General features: G+C 39.0%; 2 protein-coding genes across 4 annotated transcripts in view; one reads left to right on the top strand and one right to left on the bottom strand.

Moving 5' to 3' along the window:
* The window catches only part of GON4L (gon-4 like), a 298,840-nt gene that overhangs the window by 73,155 nt on the left and 205,969 nt on the right, over window positions 1-19,716 (bottom strand). The window lies entirely within an intron of this gene.
* The window catches only part of DAP3 (death associated protein 3), a 38,709-nt gene that overhangs the window by 11,778 nt on the left and 7,215 nt on the right, over window positions 1-19,716 (top strand). Inside the window, 7 exon segments of the mRNA XM_044002415.1 lie at window positions 9,914-10,030; window positions 11,216-11,317; window positions 16,203-16,311; window positions 16,424-16,516; window positions 17,471-17,601; window positions 17,928-18,008; window positions 18,097-18,255. Coding sequence (XP_043858350.1) covers window positions 9,914-10,030; window positions 11,216-11,317; window positions 16,203-16,311; window positions 16,424-16,516; window positions 17,471-17,601; window positions 17,928-18,008; window positions 18,097-18,255 — 792 coding nt within the window.

The following is a 19,716-nucleotide window of genomic DNA, read 5'->3' as shown; positions in this document are numbered from 1 at the left end:
ACCTATTTCCTAGCCTTTGATTTCCTGAAGAAGGGCATGACTGATGGTCATGGGATTACTGTAGAAATAGCACCACCCTGTGGCCCTTCAGAATCTCTCTGGTTTTTCAAGTGTTACTGTTGCCATTTAAAGAAGCTTAAATGAATGTTTTTCTCTCTCATGTTCCCTATGTTGTTAAGTATTTCTACCACAGTTTTTCCCCCCATTTAGGCCAAATTTGAGGAATAATGTCATCGTTTCAATAGCCAGTGAAGTACAATAAATATAGCTGTTTTGTGATTTCTTGTCTGCCAGTTAAATTATTTGAGCATCCATTTTATGCAAACGCCCACTGCAAAATGCTGTGGGTAGCTAAAGAAGAAATGAACCTCAGCAAACTTAGAATCTTTGCTGGTAGTTTTCAGAGAATAGATACCAGCTTAAAGTGCAAGTAAGCTAGTTCCCAAAATAACTGAATCTAGGATTTTAACAATTATGTAATACTTTTGTAAACATATGCTAATGTTACTTTGTTATTTTTTCATTCTTCTAAAAATTTAAATACCTGTTGCTGTTGTACACAAATGCTCTGGGGACATCCAAAGAAAATGACCTATCCCCTTGAGTCTTGTAATTGGATATGTAGGGGGCAGGGTATAATTCAGTATAGATTGTCAGCAGTTTACAAAATAGGTTGTGTTATTAAGTGTCAAGTGTCTGAGGCTGGATTTGAACTCAGGTCCTCCTGAATCCAGGGCTGGTTCTCTATCCACTGCACCACCTAGCTAACTGTCAGGATCTATCCTTGATAAAACAGTGCAAGCTCTTTCTGTTTACATCTTGTCTTTCTTGGTTTTCACTAACCATTCCTCTAATACATTACAGAAAAATAATAGTAGTATGGGTAGGTGATAGAATTTTGCTAGAAGTTGTAATCAAGCCCACTTGCCTCTGGTTTGTGAGATCAGTTCTTTCCCTTTATTAAAAATTAGGAAAACAGTTGCCCTTTGCCTCTCTTTCAGTTCTCCCATTCTCTATAATGTCAGAATTGATGATGGCCTCATAATTACATAGACCATATTTTTTCAGTACTTTGGAACATATTTCAATTGGGCCTAGTGATGGCTTATCAAGAAGTGCTGGGTAGTTTGGGTTTTTCTTTTGTTCGGCTTGTTTTGTTTTGTTTTGTTTTGTTTTGAAACTGTCTTGGGTTTCAAGTCCCTGTTCCTCATTTTAAAAAGCTTTTTTTTTTTAAAGGTGGATACCTTTTAGTTTTAAATCATTGTCATTTGTAGAAAGAAACTCTCCTCCAGGTTGGAACCTTCCCTTCCAACAGAAGAACATTAAGCAAATACATGTATACATTAATCACATCTGAAAATGTGTTTAACATTCTTCCTTTTAGTGGTAGTAGTACCATGGCTCTAAAAACTAAGCATTCAGGGGCAGCTAGGTGGCGCAGTGGATAAAGCACCAGCCCTGGATTCAGGAGGACCTGAATTCAAATGTGGCCTCAGACACTTGACACTTACTAGCTGTGTGACCCTGGGCAAGTCACTTAACCCTCAGTGGCTCACACAAAACAAAACAAAACCCAAAATCAGAATAATGTTGGGGACAGCTAGGTGGTGCAGTAGATAGAGCACCGGACCTGGATTCAGAAGGACCTGAGTTCAAATGTGACTTCAGATACTTGACACTTACTAACTGTATGACCCTGGGCAAGTCACTTTACCCCCATTACCCTGCAAAAAACAAAAACAGAAAAAAACCATAAATCTAAGCATTCAGTTTGCTTTTAGTGATCTTTTCACTTAGATTGTTTTAGTTATTATATCTTCATTTAGTTCTATTTATTTTACTCTGCATCAATATTTATAGATCATCCTCTATTTCTTTGAGTTCCTCATTCATACTTTCTACGTACACATTAATATGATCATATAATCATATAACAGTTTATTTCAGTCATTACCCACCTGATGTGCACACACTCTGTTTCCAGTCCTATGGTACCACAGAATGCTATTAGGAATGTTTTGGTTTACATTTCTGTTACTCATATTTTTTTCTCTTCATTTCTAATCTAGAAACCAGCTCCTTGTCAAAAAAACCAGGGGTAAAGCAAAATAAGCACCACCAACTTATCTCTGTAGGCCATCTACATCAGTCTTTTTACACATCCTCCCTGCGTTCTCCCTTCTTTTTCATTGGAAGTGTTTTCCTTTTCATCTTGAGAATGTCATTCTTGAAAACTTTCTATTTCTCCTAAATTGGATTTCTCTGTAGAATTTTAGGCCACAGGATCCTACCTTTGCTTTCTCTGAAAACTTTCAAATCTGCTCTCTCAAAAGAGAGCACTTGACTGTTCTCTTATGTATCTAAGGTCCAACCAAACAAATGATTTTTCCTTTTGATTGACAATTGAATCCAGGCTAGAAACTGCCCTCAATGGTTTCACCTTCCTTTTGGATGATAATTTTCATTAAAACAAGTTGGAAATATTTAGATTCTCTGCTTTTGGCAAAGAGCTCTATTAAATGTCCTCCCGGTGCTATTAATTTTCCTGAACCCTTCATCTGTTCCCTCTCTGTGTCTCCCATTTCAGGAGAAAAGAAAGGAAAGGAGGGCTGTTTTGTAGGGATGGGTAAGTCTCTAATAGAACTAAGAGGACAGATGCACCTGCTTATGTATTGCTTTATGTGATAACAGGATAAACTACACTAGAGTATAAAGGGCAAAAGTAGGGAAGGAGTCATTGGGATAGGGAAGTTCAGTGGGGAAGACTTCTTTAATTCAACTGCCACTTGGCATGGATTAGGAAAAGAAACGAAAGTGGAGAGGAAGCATGAAGAACAACATGAACAGTGATACTAAGACAGGAATGATTAAGCTACATACAGCAAATATAGTAAAATCAGGGTAGAATTTAGAGGAAGGATCTTATTAAGAAGTAACCAGCCGAGGCTAGAGAAGTAGAGTATCAGTTGATATGTTAGAAAAGAAGGAGCCCTACAGTGGGCTCTTGTTAGTCAATAGACAAGGAACATTTATGTGGAAAGGACTGTGCTAAGTGTTGGGGATACAAATACAAAAAAAGAAAAACAATCCCTGTCCTTAAGCAGGTTACATTCAAATGGAAGAGACAACACACAAAAGAAAACTGGAAAGCTCTGGGGGAAGGATTGGGAAAGACATCCAAAATTAGTGAAGCCAATGGGAAGTGAGGGCTTTTTTGAGGAAGAGTATATGACACATGAAAATAATATTTATTTTAAAAATTGTTAAACCCAAACACTCTAGCTTCTGGTATAAGAACTCACTATTTGACAAAAACTGCTGAGAAAACTGGAGAATAGTTTGGCAATACTAAGTATAGACCAACATCTCATACCAAGATATGGTCAAAATGCGTACATGATTTAGACATAAAGGGTGATACCGTAAGCAAATTAGGAGAGCAAAGATTAATTTACCTGTCAGATCTATGAAGAAGGGAAGAATTTATGAAAGAATAAGAGATAGAACATTATGAAATTTAAAGTGGATACTTTTGATTATATTAAATTTAAAAGGGTTTGCACAAACAAAACCAATGCAACCAAGAGTAGAAGGAAAGCAAAAAGCTGGGGAGCAACTTTTAAAGAGGAATTCCTAAGAACCCCTACTCCAAACTCCCACCCTATTTCTCCATAACACCCATCAATTGGGAAATGGCTCTAAACAAGTGGTGGAATATTTATTTGTGCTATAAGAAAAGAAAAGCAGGCAGATTTGGTTTTTGTTTTTTCTGTTTTATGGTTTTTCCCTTTTGTGATTCTTCTTTCACAATATGACTAACATGGAAATTTGTTGAGCATGATTGTACATGTATAACCTATATGAGATTTCTTAGTGTATTAGGGAGGAGAGGGAGAGATGGGAAAAAATTTGGAACTCAAAATCTTATAAAAATGAATGTTAAAAACTATATGTAGGGGCAGCTAGGTGGTGCAGTGGATAGAGCACCGGCCCTGGAGTCAGGAGTACCTGAGTTCAAATCCGGCCTCAGACACTTAACACTTACTAGCTGTGTGACCCTGGGCAAGTCACTTAACCCCAATTGCCTCACTAAAAAAACAAAATAAAACAAAAAACTATATGTAGGAGCAGCTAGGTGGTGCAGTGGATAGAGCACCGGCTCTGGAGTCAGGAGTACCTGAGTTCAAATCCAGCCTCAGACACTTGACAGTTGCTAGCTGTGTGACCCTAGGCAAGTCACTTAACCCTCACTGCCCAGCAAAAAAAAACAAAAAAACACACAACCAAAAACTATATGTAATTGGAAAAATAAAAGGAGAATAAATGATTGACCAAATTAACTATTAAAAAAAGAAAATTGGGGCAGCTAGGTGGCGCAGTGGATAAAGTACTGGGCCTGGATTCAGGAGTACCTGAGTTCAAATCCAGCCTCAGATACTTGACACTAGCTGTGTGACTCTGGGCAAGTCACTTAACCCCTGTTGCCCCGCAAAAAAACCACAAACAAACAACAACAACAAAAAAAAAAAAGAAAGAAAATTATTCTGGCAGCTTGTGTAGAGGGAGGATGAAATAGAATAGAGCTGGGGCTAATTTTTAGTGGAAAATGGTATCCTTTTTTTTTTTTTTTAAAGTGAGGCAGTTGGGGTTAAGTGACTTGCACAGGGTCACACAGCTAGTAAGTGTTAAGTGTCTGAGGCCAGATTTGAACTCAGGTACTCCTGACTCCAGGGCCGGTGCTCTATCCACTGCGCCACCTAGCTGCCCCAAATGGTATCCTTTTGTCTGTATTCAGACTGCTTTAGTTCTTTTTCTGGAGGCAGATAGCATTTTTCATCTTGAGTTCTTTGGAATTGTCTTAGATCATTGTATTGCTGAGAATAGCTAAGTCATTCAGTTTTATTCATTGTACAGTATTGGTAATACTATGTACAATGTTCTCCTGGTTCTGCTCAGTTCACTCTGCATCAGTTAATATAAGTATTTACAGGTTTTTTTTTTTTTAATCTTCCTGCTCATTATTTCTTATAGCACTACTGTATTCCTTTCAAATCATATACCACAATTTGTTCAGCCATTCCCAAGTCACGGACATCCCTTTAATTTCCAATTCATTGCCATGACAAAAAGAGCTACTATAAATACCCTTGTGCAAAAGAGTCCTTTTCCCTTTCTTTTGATCTCTTTGGAATAGAGACCTTTGATTGCTGAATCAAAATGTATAGACTTTGATTGCCGTTTAGGCATAATTCCAAATTGCTCCAAATGGCTGGGTCAGTTCACAACTCCACCAACAATGCATCAGTGTACCAGTTTTCCCACATCCCCTCCAACATTTGTAATTTTCCCTTTTTGTCATATTAATCTGATAGGTGTGAGGTGGTACTTGAGAGTTGTTTTAATTTGCATTTCTGTAATCAATAGTGATTTAGCTGCTTGCAATATTTTCTCCTTGACCTGGGAGCTCTGGAATTTGGCTGTAATATTCCTGGATGTTTTCCTTTTGGGATCTCTCTCAGGAGGTGATTGGTGGATTCTTTCAATTTCTATTTTACCGTCTGCTTCTAGAATATCAGTGCAATTTTCCTTACAATTTCTTGGAAGATGATGTTTAGGCTCTTATTTTGGTCTTGGTTTTCAGGTAGTCTGATGATTTTCAAATTATCTTTCCTGGATTTATTTTCCAGGTCAACTGTTTTTCCAAGTAAATAGTTCATATTGCCCTCTATTTTTTCATTCAATTGGATTTGCTTTACTGTGTCTTGATTTCTCATAAGGTCACTAGCTTCCATTTGTTCAGTCCTAATTCTTAGGCAATTATTTTCTTCAGACCGCTTTTTTATTGTCTTTTCCATTTGACTTTTCAAGCTGTTGACTTTTTTCTCATGACTTTCCTGCATCGCTCTCATTTCTCTTTCCATTCTTTCCTCCCTCTCTCTGAATCTTCCTTCTATCTCTCCTACATTCTCTTCAAAGTCCCTTTTCAGAGCTTCTATGACCTGAGACCAGTTCATATTTTTCTTGGAAGCTTTGGATGTAGGGGCCCTGAGGTTGTTATTGTAACGTTTGGAATGACGCCACCTGCTGGAGACTTACTGTAGAAGAGTTCCACCCATGAAGCGAAGGTCTTTGAGGGCAAGACCAGGAGTCTTTTCTTTGGCGTCAGGAAGTGACGCGGGCTAGTGGGAGGAAGAAGGAAGAGACTGGTGCTCGGTCTGACTCTCTTTCCTGAGGACGCTGGTGGAGAGGGGAGCTAGAAATGTGCTCTCCCTTTAATAGATAGGAATCTAGGCCTTTTCTTCTCTCTTTACCAAACTCTTATTCTCCTTAATAAATGCTTAAAAGTCTAACTCTTGCTAAAGCTTATAATTTATTGGTGACCACTCATTAGATATTTTAGACAGTTTAGCTAGAATTTTAGCCCTTAACATTATCTTCTTCTGAGGGTGTACCTTGATCTTCCTTGTCACTGAAGAAACTTTCTATAATTCTAAACTTTCTTTGCTTGCTCATCTTGTTCTCTTTTACTTGACTTTTAACTCCCCAGTGAGGGGCCCTGCTTCTAGCCTACACTACTGTCCCCAGCTTCAGAGGGTCCCAGGTGTTTTGGTTTGAGGGAGGACAGGTTTTTCTCTCTCCTGGCCTGTTCTCTAGTCTGAAGATAACCTCAGGCCTACTTACTAAACAACCAGCCAGCAAAGCTTTCTGTGGTGTGATTCTTAGCTTTGATGAGCCTGTGCCCCTCCTCCACCTGGGCCTCCCACCACTCAGGATTTCTTCCTGGTTCTCTTGCTGGGGTGGGACAGCCGAATTCCTCCATAGGTCCCACTAACACCCCTGCACTTTCCCCCATGGCCAGCCATTCAGCCTTCTCAGTTCCAGGAGACACTGATGCTGCAGCTGATTTGGAGGCTAGGGGGTTAAGTTCCTCTGATGCAGCATGCCTGGGGCCTCTGTTGGCACGATCGCGGTGTTAGACTTTACTGGTAGCTCAGCATGGCCCCCTTTAATCTGTCTATGGCTGGAAAATAATCTCAGCCCATATTTTTGTTGGTTTTTCTCCTCATGGGGTTCTTTTATTGCCGTTTTGGGGGTAATTGTATCAGGAGCTCTGTGCGTTTAATGTCTTTCCTCTGCCATTTTGGCTCCGCCCCATCAATAGTGATTTAGAGAATTTTTTCATATGACTATAGACAGCTTTGATTACTTTGTCTGAAAAAGGCCTGTTTATATCTTGGATCATTTAGTAATTGAGATATAACTTGTAGTATAAATTTGACTCACTTCTCTATATATTTGAGAAATAAAGCCTTTATCAGAGATACTACTGTAAAAAAATGTTCAGTTTTTTGCTTTCCTTCTAATCTCTATTGCATTGGTTTTGTTTCTGCAAAAACTTTTTCAGTTAATATAATCACAGTTCCCTGTTTGACATTTCACAATGTTCTCTCTCTTGTTTGAACCTAAATTCTTTCCTCATCCATACATCTCATAAGTAAATTCTTCCATGTTCCCCTGATTTGTTTATGGTATCTCCCTTTATGTCTAAATCATGCCCATTTTGACCTTATCTTGGTATATAAGGTTAGGTGTTGGTCTATGCCTTGTTTCTGCCATACTGTTTTCCAACAGTTTTTGTCAACTGGTAAGTTATTGTCCCCAAAGCTTCAGTCTTTGAATTTATCAACCACTAAATACTATGGTGATTTACTACTGGGTATACACCTAATCTGTTCCACTGATGTGCCACTGTATTTCTTTGCTAGTACCAGATTGTTTTGTGTGTTTAATGTCTTTCCTCTGCCATTTTTCCAGATTGTTTTGATTATCACTTCATAATACACTTTGAGATCTGGTATATCTAGGCTACCTTCCCTCCCTTTTTAAAAAACTTGAATTTCCTTGATATTCTTTACTTTTTGTTCTATTTCTGTAAAATAATTTTTGGTAGTTTGGTATGGCACTGAATAATTAGATTAATTTAGGTAGAATTGTCATTTTTATTATATTGGCTCAGCCTACCCATGAGGAGTAGAACTTTCTCCAGTTGTTTAGATCTGTCTATTTGTGTGAAAATGTTTTGTAATTGTGTTCATATAGTTCCTGGGTTTTTCTTGACAAGTAGACTCCCAAGTATTTTATCTTGTCTAGAGACATTTTCTTTTTTTTTTCTTTTTTTCTTTTTTTTTTTTTTTTAAGTGAGGCAATTGGGGTTAAGTGACTTGCCCAGGGTCACACAGCTAGTAAGTGTTAAGTGTCTGAGGCCGGATTTGAACTCAGGTACTCCTGACTACAGGGCTGGTGCTCTATCCACTGCGCCACCTAGCTGCCCCGTATAGAGACATTTTAAATGGAATTTTTCTTTCTATCTCTTGCTGCTGGACTTTGTTGGCAGTTTATTTTATATCCTGCAACTTTGCTAACATTGTTAAGGTGTGGATTATTTCACCTAGATTTTTTGGCATATAATTGGGCAAAATACTTCCTAATTGTTGCTTTAATTTCCTCCTCATTGATGGCAAATTCACTGTTTTCATTTTTCATACTGGGAATTTGATTTTCTTCTTTCCTTTGAAAAATAACCATTAGTTTATCCATTTTATTGGGCTCGGTTCCACCCCAACCCCCATCACGTAAAACCAGCTTCTAGTTTGTTTTAGTTCAGTATGTTTCTTACTTTCACTTTTATTCATCTCTCCTTTGATTTTTCAGGATTTCCAATTTGATGTGGCATTTTTTGGGGGTTTTTTTTGTGTGTGAGGCAATTGGGGTTAAGTGACTTGCCCAGGGTCACACAGCTAGTAAGTGTTAAGTGTCTGAGGCCGGATTTGAACTCAGGTCCTCCTGAACCCAGGGCCGGTGCTTTATCCACTGCGCCACCTAGCTGCCCCACTCCAATTTGATGTTTAATTGGGTATTTTTAATTTGTTCTTTTTAGGTTTTTTAATTTCCTGCCCAAAATTCATTGATCTGCTCTTTTGCTTTTTTTTTAATTGATATAAATATTTAGAGGCATCCATTTTCCCCTAAGTACTGCTTTGGCAGCTTGCCATAAATTTTGATATGTTGCCTCATTGTCTTTCTCTTGAATGAAATTATTGGTTGTTTCTATGATTTGTTCTATGACCCACTTTATCTTTAGGATTAGATTATTTTAGATTTTTTTGTTTGAGTTTTTGTCAGTTTACACCCACTGTCACATCTGAAGTGTATTGCTTGAACACTACTGTTATCTTTGAGTTCAAGTAAAAGGTTCTCTCTCTCTCTCTCTCTCTCTCTCTCTCTTTTTTGGTAAGGCAATTGGGGTTAAGTGACTTGCCCAGGGTCACACAGCTAGTAAGTGTCAAGTGTCTGAGGCCGGATTAAAACTCAGGTACTCCTGAATTCAGAACCGGTGCTTTATCCACTGTGCCATCTAGCTGCCCCTAAAAGGTTCTCTTTTTGTCCTTTTCCTTGAAACTTGCTGCCTGAAATCTTCTCCCCTTCTTCCTCTTCCAATAATCCCTGATAATTGAGGTGATTATGGATTACTAGACAGGTCCAAATTGCATGGTTATAGCCACTATTCATCACTGTAGGCAGGAGGATTATGGAACACTCCCAGCAATGAGGCCATAATGTCTATACTTGCTCCTAAGTTATTCTTAATGGGATCCCTTATTTAGGTACAAGACTCAAACCTGAAATTGCAGCACACGGATTGGAATGAATCAAAGAAAGTGAGGGTGATTCAGGGAAACTTACAGAAGAAATACAAATGAGAGCAGAGCCTTTTCCCAATCACTTCAAACATAATTTTCACCATGGTAACATGTTGCCAGTCCAGCTCCCTGACCTCATGGCAGTCATAAATGTTTGATGGTGGCCATATTGTGGCTGGTTAATTGGTTAAACTGGTTAATTTCCTTTACAGTTGGACCCAGGACGCTTTCTGCATGTGGGCACCAGGACATCACAAAGCATTGCTGTCAGTCTGGATGCCCAGGTTCCAGGTTCCAGGGCCATTTCTCGAACTCAGGAAAGTGACCCGGTGAGTCTCCTCTACATTTCTGATTTAGTCTCATTGTGCAGAATATCTAGCCCAACCACTTCATTTTATACCTGAAGAAATTGAGACTAAGAGAGTCAAAGCAATGTGTCTGAAGTCATACAGGCAGTGAGTTGCAGATATAAAAATTTAACTCGTGTCCTTTGGTGCCAGACACAGGTCTCTGTAATGGAATGCAGTAAATTCTTGTTGACTTAAGTTCCACTAAAGGATAAGATTATTCTCATTGTGCATATGGGAAAACTGAAGCCCAGGGAAGTTAAATGCCCTGCCTGGGGTCATGTGGAAGACAAGGGAAAAATCTAGATTTCCTTATCCTCTGACCAGTATCTTTTTCCCCTCCTCTATAATGCTACCAGGACAGAGCTCTTTGGAGAGGGAATCAGATTGAATCGATGTGAGGCCCAAAACCATTCAGGGAAGGTTGACAGAGCTATACCTGTGGTGATCCTGTGTGATGCATTTCTGGTTCAGGTCCCATGAGAGTAAATATTGATCTCTTCTTTCTCCCTCCTCTTGTATTGTTGCTCATAAATAAAATGAACTGTGTGGTCTCTGCTTAAATGTGAAAAACTTGGCATTCAACAGCATTTCTTCTTCCCTGCTCCATTCCACCCAGAATATCTTTTCCTAGAGAATATAAAGAAGAAACAAATCCATCCTCCAAAATATGACCTTTCTAGAATCCATGTTTTTCATGCTTTCAGTCTCCTCACCTTTCTCATATGTAGAAAATGAAGTAAGATGAACAAAGTCTTTAAAGGTGCCTTTCAGCTTCCTCAGTAATTGGAATCCCTTTCTCTGCTGATTCCTCTGGGGTTTCTATGGAAACAGCAGCATGCAGATGATCTTGTCACATGACTAGAGCATCTATCTCTCTACTCAGCACAGAAGAATCCAGATGGCAAAAGTACCCCACGTGTAGGGTTTGTGTTGCTGGGCTACTAGCTTCATCATTCAGACCACCACTGACCAATACACTTTGTGTTTGACCACAATGTCTTTACTCATACAGTCCAGGATACCTGCTCTAACTCTCAGAAATTTGTTTTCCCACCGTGGTGCAGCAGACCTTTCCCCACTTCTCCAGAAACTTGTCTGGTGAATAAATACAACCCATTTTTCCATCCACTGTTGATCCTGAATGTTCACATTTTGCTTCCCCAGGCCAAGCATGGGGAGCAGCACCTGTCTCAACACTACAGCATTCCCCTGGAGGAACTGAAGACTGTTTTCCCACATGGACTGCCACCTCGTTTTGGAATGCAGGTGCTTGAGGCATTGGATTGGGATGGGAAGAGATGGGATGGAATTGGGGGAACCAAAGGAACAGCAAAGGGACGAGGGAAGGAAAAAGTGAAAGACAAGACTTGAACCTGAGGAAAAGAGACCATAATATATTCGTTCATATTACACTTGAAGGTTGACAGACTCATTGCTCATAATAAGTCTATAACGTAAATAATGGCAATATCATCATACAGGTGAGGGAACTAATACAGGAGTCATCTATCTTTTCTCACATCCCATAGTTACAAAGAATTAGAGCAGGAATCTGAACCCAGATTTTATCCCCAAATATGATGCTAATCCCATTACAGCATGATAGTAACTTTGCTAGTCATTTTGTGTATTATCTGCAGCTAGCTTTTATTTGTAGCTAGCCATTCCTCTTATCATCCAGCTGGCCTCCAGACACACCACCAGCCCATCCTGCTTGTGTGTACTATAGAAACAAAGAGATCCTGAGAAAAGAAATAACACACATTCCAGAGCCAAATAAACAAGTCCAGGTTGTTTTAAGGACTGAGTGTGGTAACATATATAATGTCCCTTACAAAGCTTAAAGTGTTATAACAATGTTTGTTGCTGTTGTTCTTTTGGGGTTATTACCTCATCCAAGACAAATAATCTTAGGTGTTGTAAGGGCTAAAATTCTAGCTATACTGTCTAAAATATCTAATGAGTGGTCGCCAATAAATTATTTGCTTTAGCAAGAGTTAGGCTTTTAAGCATTTATTAAGGAGAATAAGAATTTGGTAGAGAGAGAAAGGTCTAGATTCATCTATCTATTAAAGGGAGAGAGTATTCCTAGCTCCCTTCTCCACCAGAGTCCTCAGGAAAGAGAGCAAGCCAGCGCGCCAGCCTCCCCCTTCCTCCTCCCACAAGCCAGTGTCACTTCCTGACGCCAAAGAAAGCCACATGGTCCTGCCCTCAGAGGCTCTCTCATGTTGGAGCTTTCCTACAGTAAGTCTCCAGCAGGTGGCATCATTCCAATCATTATACTATATAATGTCTTGACTAATTTGTCAGTATTTTTAGGGAGGTGACCAGTCCCCCTTCCCTGATTCCTGTTGACATATGTAAGAACTCATACTCTAATTTATTAACAAAATAGCAAACAAATGTTAGAAGCTAGAATTTGGTGTTTCTACATGATTGTATCATTCTAAAAATCAGAAAGAAACCATGAAAGAACTAATTGTAGGCCATGGACATCCTTGTCATTCAAAATGCTGTTGACAAGACTACAGCTGCTCAGTACACCAAGTCTAAGAGATCCTAACAGTTTTTCAGCACTACAAAATGTTCTGAGACATTGATGGCCAGATGTTACACAAAGGCACAAGGAATACTCCTTACTTGGCTTAAATACAACTGTTATTTTTTAAAGTTGTATATTAGATATTATTTGGAGAATGCATTTTACTCACAGCTACTTCCTGCAGTTATTCCCTTCTCTAAAAGTATTTACATCAGGGTTCATTCAGAAAATCACTCTCAGTATAGAGATGTCTTAGTTTACTGGCCAATTACATGAATTTAGATTTCTTAATTTTATTATGACCTAAACTATGTTAGGGAGCCAAGATGACAGAGGAAAGGCTGTGATTTCCCAAGCTCCTGATAAATAATCCAAACACTTCATAAATAATGCATAAGACAACTCCTGGAGCAGTCTAACCCACATAATAACAGGGTGAGGGGGCAGCTAGGTGGCACAGTGGATAAAGCACTGGCCCTGGAGTCAGGAGGACCTGAGTTCAAATCCGGTCTCAGACAGTTGACAGCTGTGTGACCCTGGGCAAGTCACTTAACCCTCATTCACACACACACACACACACACACACACACACACACACAAAGTACTGAGAACAGGGTGAGACTATTTTCCAGTGAAAGAAAAGTATTTTGTCTATTTTCTTTCACAACCTGATTAATATGAAGATGTTTTGCATAACTGCACATGTATGACTTATATTGAATTGCTTGATTTCATAGGGAGGGTCGAGGAGGGAAGGAGAAAGAAAATTTAGAACACAAAATTTTTAAAAATCAATGTGAAAAGAAATGATGAGCAGGAGGAGTTCAGAGAAACCTGGAAGGACTTACATGAACTGATGCTGAGAGGAGCAGAACCTAGAGAACATTGTACACAGTAACAGCAACATTGTGTGATGAACAATGGTGATAGACTTGACTCTTTTCAGCATTGAAACCATCCAAAACAATTTCAAAGAGCTTCATGATAGAAAATGTTCTCAACATCCAGAAAAAAAGACCTGGATTATGAATGCAGATTGAACCATACTGTTTCTAATTTTGGGCTGTTTTTTCCCTTCTTTTTTAAGGTTTTTCCCTTGTGCTCTGATTCTTCTTTCAAAATATGACTAATGCACAAATAGGTTTAATGTGATGGCATATATATAACCTATATTAGATTGCTTTCTGTCTTGGGGAGGAGGGAGGGAAGGGAGGATGGGAGAAAAATTTGGAACTAAAAATCCTATGAAAACAAATGTTGAAAACTATCCTTATATTTAACTGGAAAATAATAAAATGCTTTTATTTTTAAAAATAACAATTCAGATAGTCTTAAGTAAAATGCTATTTTTCCTTCTTAAAAGCATACAGTTACATATAACTTTGAATTATTTTTTTCTAGAGGAATTCATCTGAGGAAATTTATATTGTAAATACATTTAGAGGAATAAAATAACATCAAATTCAGAGATTAATTCTTTTTAGTGTGGCGATTACCCACACTCATTCTCATTTTTCTTTCCTTTTGCCAATGATTTTCACTGTTTTTTGACTTCTCTAATACAATTTCTTCAACTCAGCCCATTATTTCAGTTTTGAATAAAAGCTTGCCAATGAGGTTAGCAACACAGGTCCACAAACATTGATTGCCCTCCCCCAGGTTCATGGTGGCTCAGGTGCATGCCAATAGTCATAGAAATGGCCTACAGGCTGTCAGTTGCTTACATCATTAATTTGGTTGCTTACATCTACTTCTGAGAGGCCCTTAGGATGGTTTTTGATAGTGAGGTGGTGAATGCTAATCAAAATAATGTATATGGATTGTTTATAGCTTTCAGTTATCAATACAGTTCCTGCCCTTTCCCCATCCCCCTTTTCCTCCTCCTTCCATCTTCCAATAAGAATAATCAAGGACTAGCTATTTCATTGCCTGCTATGAAGTGTTTTGCTCTTCACCACATTCTTCTCTTATGTTCTGGATCAATTTTAAAATTTGGTACAGACTTGAACTTATAAGGAATTAATTGTGATTTGGAGTTTTTATAACCCCATCTTTGCTTCATCACTGTCAGACTGAAAAGATGCAAGCTTTAGATGATGAGTGAGATGAGCAGAACCAGAAGAACATTGTACACAGTATCATCAACATTGAGTGTTGACCTACTGTGATGGACTATATTCTTCTCATCAATGCAATGGTACAGAAGAGTTCCAGGGAACTCATGATAGAAGAGGATCTCCAAATCCAAGAAAAAAAAAAGAAAGAAAGAACTGTGGAGTATAGATGCTGATTGAACCATATTATTTCTTTTGTTTTGGGTGCTGTTGGTTTTTTTTTTTTTCTTTCTATTTTGAGGTTTTGCATCACTGCTCTAATTCTTTCTCTTGTAACAGGATTAATGCAGAAATAGGATTAATGTTATTATGTGTATATATGTGTGTGTGTGTATATATATATATATATCTATATGCATATGTATAGAGATATATAGATATAACCTATATCAGATTACCTGCTGTCTAGGGGAGGGGGGAGGGAGGGGTGGGAGGGAGAAAAATCTGAAATTGTAAAGCATGTATAAACAAAAGTTGAGAACTATCTTTACATGTAATGGAAAAAATAAAATACCTCATACATTAAAAAAAAAAAAGAAAAAAAAAGATGCAAGCTTTAAAAGCCTACTGCACTTTAAGAGATTATAGAACAGGGGCAGTTGTTGGCACAGTGGATAGAGCACCAGCCCTGGAGTCAGGAGGACCTGAGTTCAAATCCAGTCTCAGACACTTAACACTTACTGGCTATGTGACCCTGGGCAAGTCACTTAACCCCAATTGCCCCACACACACAAAAAAGAGAGAGAATATAGAACAAACAACACAAATAACATTTATTGAGTCAAAGTATCAAACAAAGTACCTAAGCCCCATCTGGAGTTCCCCCATGCCCACGTGGGCCTGGCCAAATTATAATGGGGACAGCCCAAGGGGTATGTTAAGCCAATTGGAGATTCAGCCTGGCTATAGAACCACCCTTCCTGTGAGAGAGGCAGGAAGGGGGGGAGAGAGAGGGGCTGGTGTGTTTGATCTTCCGACTTAACCAGGAGACACTGCAAAGCTGATTCTCATTAGAACTAAAGATTCCAGGTGGTGGTGAGTCTGTGTTCATTCCAGTGAGGCTGGCAAACAAGTATAGTGTTTGAGTTTGTTTTTGCCAAACCCAGGCTGTTCTGAGTAGCTGAGGAAGTAGAGCTTATTCCAGGTACCCCTTTTTCATTGTACCTGGCTTTATTAATTCCACTTGTGTTGTAAATTTTGTTACCATTAATAAAACCTGATTTGTTTGTGGAAAAGAGGCTGTTAGTCTGGGAGACATAACTGAAAAAGAGGCAGTTTGGAGAAGGGGAAACTCTGGACCTAGAGGTCCCCGATTATTCCTGAACCCCAATATTTATGGTGAGCCGCCCAATTAACTCCCCATACTGAATTTGGCCCTGACAAACTATATTGATAAAATTAGCCATAAGTTTTGGTCTCTTAAGTTACCTTAATAGGTACATTGTGTCTGCTGAGGGAAAATGAGAAATTCTTTGTTTCTTCCACTCTTCATTAGGTGAAAACCTTCAATGAAGCCTGCGTGATGGTGAGGGAGCCAGCCTTAGAGCTCCTGCTCTACTTGAAAAATACAAACTTTGCCAAACCTGCTATCCGATATGTCCTCTGTATCCTTCTGGCAGCTCTCCCTGAACGAAGGGACAAGGAAAATAGGAGATTGCTTTTGTGAGCTGGAATGGGTCTTGTATCTAGTGTTTTCTTTGACAGAGGGTTCTTCAGATGGAGAAAAGGGCACAGGAAAAACTCTTACTCTTTGCCATGCAGTTCACTTCTGTGCAAAACAGGACTGGCTAGTAATACATGTTCCAGATGGTAAGTGCTTCAGATCTTCTTGGTCTTTTCTCAGTTTTTCTGTCACCCTGTGGTTTTAATCGGCTGCCAGGGCACTGAAGGTCACTAGGAGAAGGCTTCTTCAGGAAAGAGGGAGAAGAGTCTGAGCTGTTTCATCGTGATTTCCCCCTGAGTAGAGGACAAACAAGCTGCAAGGGGAAGGAAATGTGATGATAAATACTCCCTGGAGGCCTTCAGCATCACAAATTTGTCTCAACAAGGCATTCCCTCTTTTGGTACTTAGTGCTTGGGAGGATGAATCTCAGCCTGTTGAGCTGCCTCTAGCCTTGTTCCCATGACATGTCTTTTTTGATTATCCTTTGAGTCCCTCCCATGGGTGGCAAGTAAGGGACATGTTTTTGCCAAGGTGAACAATACGACATCACTCCCTCACCAAATGGCCACCACCCTTTAGACTTATTGGACCTACTTTTGGATCATAGATCGTAGAGCAAGAAGAAACCTTAGTTTTATCTAGTGCCATCCTCTCATTTTATAGATGAGAAAACAGCCTTTAAGGCCATGCACCAGTAGGGAGTTTTGACCCCAGATTCTCTTACTCAGAATACAGGGTTCTTTAAACTTAGAATATTCCCTTTATCTGCATTTACTGTAGGTCCTTATTCCATGCTGTCTTCACCCACATAGTCTAACTTAGATAGTATGCTTCCCCAAAAACAGGGATCATTTTATCTCTGAAGTGGCTTGGTGTTAGGGAATCATACAAATGGGCTCAGTGTCTTTGTAAAGGTAATGATGAAGATAATGTCGCCCTCTGAGAGAAACTAAAGAAGTCCTAATGGGAGAAGACTTGCCAGTATAGCTGAATCAGAAACTAAAGGGGCTTCCCCAGAATGAAAGCAGCAGTCTAATTCTCTTCAGTAGGTCAGTAGCTCATTTTTGTCAGATTCTTACTTAATTTCTTATGACTTCTAGCTCACTGTTGGGTCAAAAATTGTCGGGATCTTCTGCAGTCTACCTACAACAAAGAACGTTATGATCAGCCTCTGAAAGCCTCAACCTGGCTAAAGAATTTCAAAACCACAAATGAACGATTCCTGAACCAGGTCACTACTTCTAGAAGTTCAGTTTATGGGAATTTTTAAAAATCTCTTTTTTTCCCCACATGTAGCCTTGATATGCAAACTTCCTCTGGGTCACTATGATCTCATAAGGGGTATCTACAAAGATAATAATGCCACAATTTACATTCCTTTTGTGTGGTGGGTTCACAACTATTGTTTGTGCCTACATTGCAGACAAGAAATTGTGTCTAGAGTTGACTAATTAAATTTATTTAGTCAGTGACAAGAAAAGTCAAAGACTAATATGTAGCCCACACTCCACTGCACTCAAGTTCATTCTTAGCCTGAAGGACTTTTTTCTTTTTCAGATCAAAATCCAACAGAAGTACATCTGGAACAAACGGGACAGCATAGAGGAAGGTAGACCCCTTGGAGAAATAGTGGAGCAGGTGAACAAAGGGCATTCAATTTCATTCTTGCTCCTTCTCATGGCCAAAGAAAAGCTTGACTAAGACTCCATCTTTGTATCTCTTTCAGGGCCTAACTCGAGTCAAAAATGCTAGCGACGCTGTTGGGATTGTAATGAAAGAGCTAAAGAGGCAAAGTTCTTCAGGTTCCTTTCGCCTTCTGGTGGCAGTGGATGGTATCAATGCTCTCTGGGGAAGGACCACACTGAAAAAAGAAGACAAAAGCCTGGTAGGAAAATCTTGTTTCTCTATTCTTTCATCCCCAAAATTTTAACTCCTTCCTAAACCCATTGGCAGGGTCATGGTCTTGTTGACCTTTTTTTGTTGTATTTTCTTTTTATAATTTTTTCTCAGTTACATGTAAAGATATTTTTTGAGTTCCAAATTTTTCTCCCACCCTCCCTTCCCTCTCTCCTCCCAAGGCCAGCACAATCATGTTAAATATATTTCCACATTAATCAGAACAAAAGGGGGAAAAAATAAGAGATTAATAAACAAGAACAATAATAAAAAAGCAACAACAGAAGTGAAAATAGTAAGCTTCAGTCTGCATTTAGGCTCCATAGTTCTTTTTCTGAATGTTGAGAGCATTTTCCACCATCAATCTTTTGGCATTGTCTTGAATCATGTTAGTGCTGAGAAGAGTTAAGTCTTATCACACTTGATGATCACAAAATGTTGATACTGTGTACAATGTTCTCTTGGTTCTGCTTATTTCAATCAGCATCGATTCATGTAAGTCTTTACAGGTTTTTCTGAAATCCATCTGCTTATCGTTTCTTACAGTAGAATAGTATTCCATTACATTCATATACCACAACTTTTTTAGCCATTCACCAACTGATGGGCATCATCCCCTCAATTTCCAATTTTTTTCTACCACAAAAAGAGTAGCTATAGATATTTTTGTACATGTAGGTCCTTTCCCCTTTTTTATGCTTTCTTTGGGATATAGACCTAGTAGTGTTATTGCTGGGTCAAAGGGTATGTACAGTTTTATGCCTTTTAGGCATGTTTCCAAATTGCTCTCCAGAATGGATAGATCAGTTCACAGCTCCACCAACAGTGCATTAGTGTTCCAATTTTCTCACATCTTCTCCAACATTTATCATTTTCCTTTTTTGTCTTATTAGCCAATTCAATAGGTGTGAGGTGTTCCATCAAGATAGGGGTTTTTTTGGTTTGGGTTTTGGTTTTGGTTTTTTTACAGGGCAGTGAGGGTCAAGTGACTTGACCAGGGTCACACAGCTAGTAAGTGTCAGGTGTCTGAGGCCAGATTTGAATCAGGGTCCTCCTGAATCTAGGGCCAGTGCTTTATCTACTGCACCACCTAGCTGCCTCCAAAGCAGTTTTAATATGCATTTCTCTAATTGTTAGTGATTGAGACATTTTTTCATATGGCTGTATGTAGTTTTATTTTCATCATCTGAAAACAGCCAGTTCATATCCTTTGACCATTTTTCAATTGGGGAATGACTTGTATCTCTTATATATTTGATTCAGTTCTCTATGTATTTTTTTTTAATGTGAGGCAATTGGGGTTAAGTGACTTGCCCACGGGTCACACAGCTAGTAAGTGTTTAAGTGTCTGAGGGCCGGATTGAACTCAGGTACTCCTGACTCCAAGGCCAGTGCTCTATCCACTGCGCCATCTAGCTGCCCCAGTTCTCTATGTATTTTAAATCTACAG

Source organism: Dromiciops gliroides, chromosome 4, assembly GCF_019393635.1.
Source record: "Dromiciops gliroides isolate mDroGli1 chromosome 4, mDroGli1.pri, whole genome shotgun sequence".
NCBI lineage: Eukaryota > Metazoa > Chordata > Mammalia > Microbiotheria > Microbiotheriidae > Dromiciops > Dromiciops gliroides.
The sequence above is the reverse complement of the archived record's forward strand: the minus strand, read 5'-3'. Positions and strand labels throughout refer to the sequence as shown.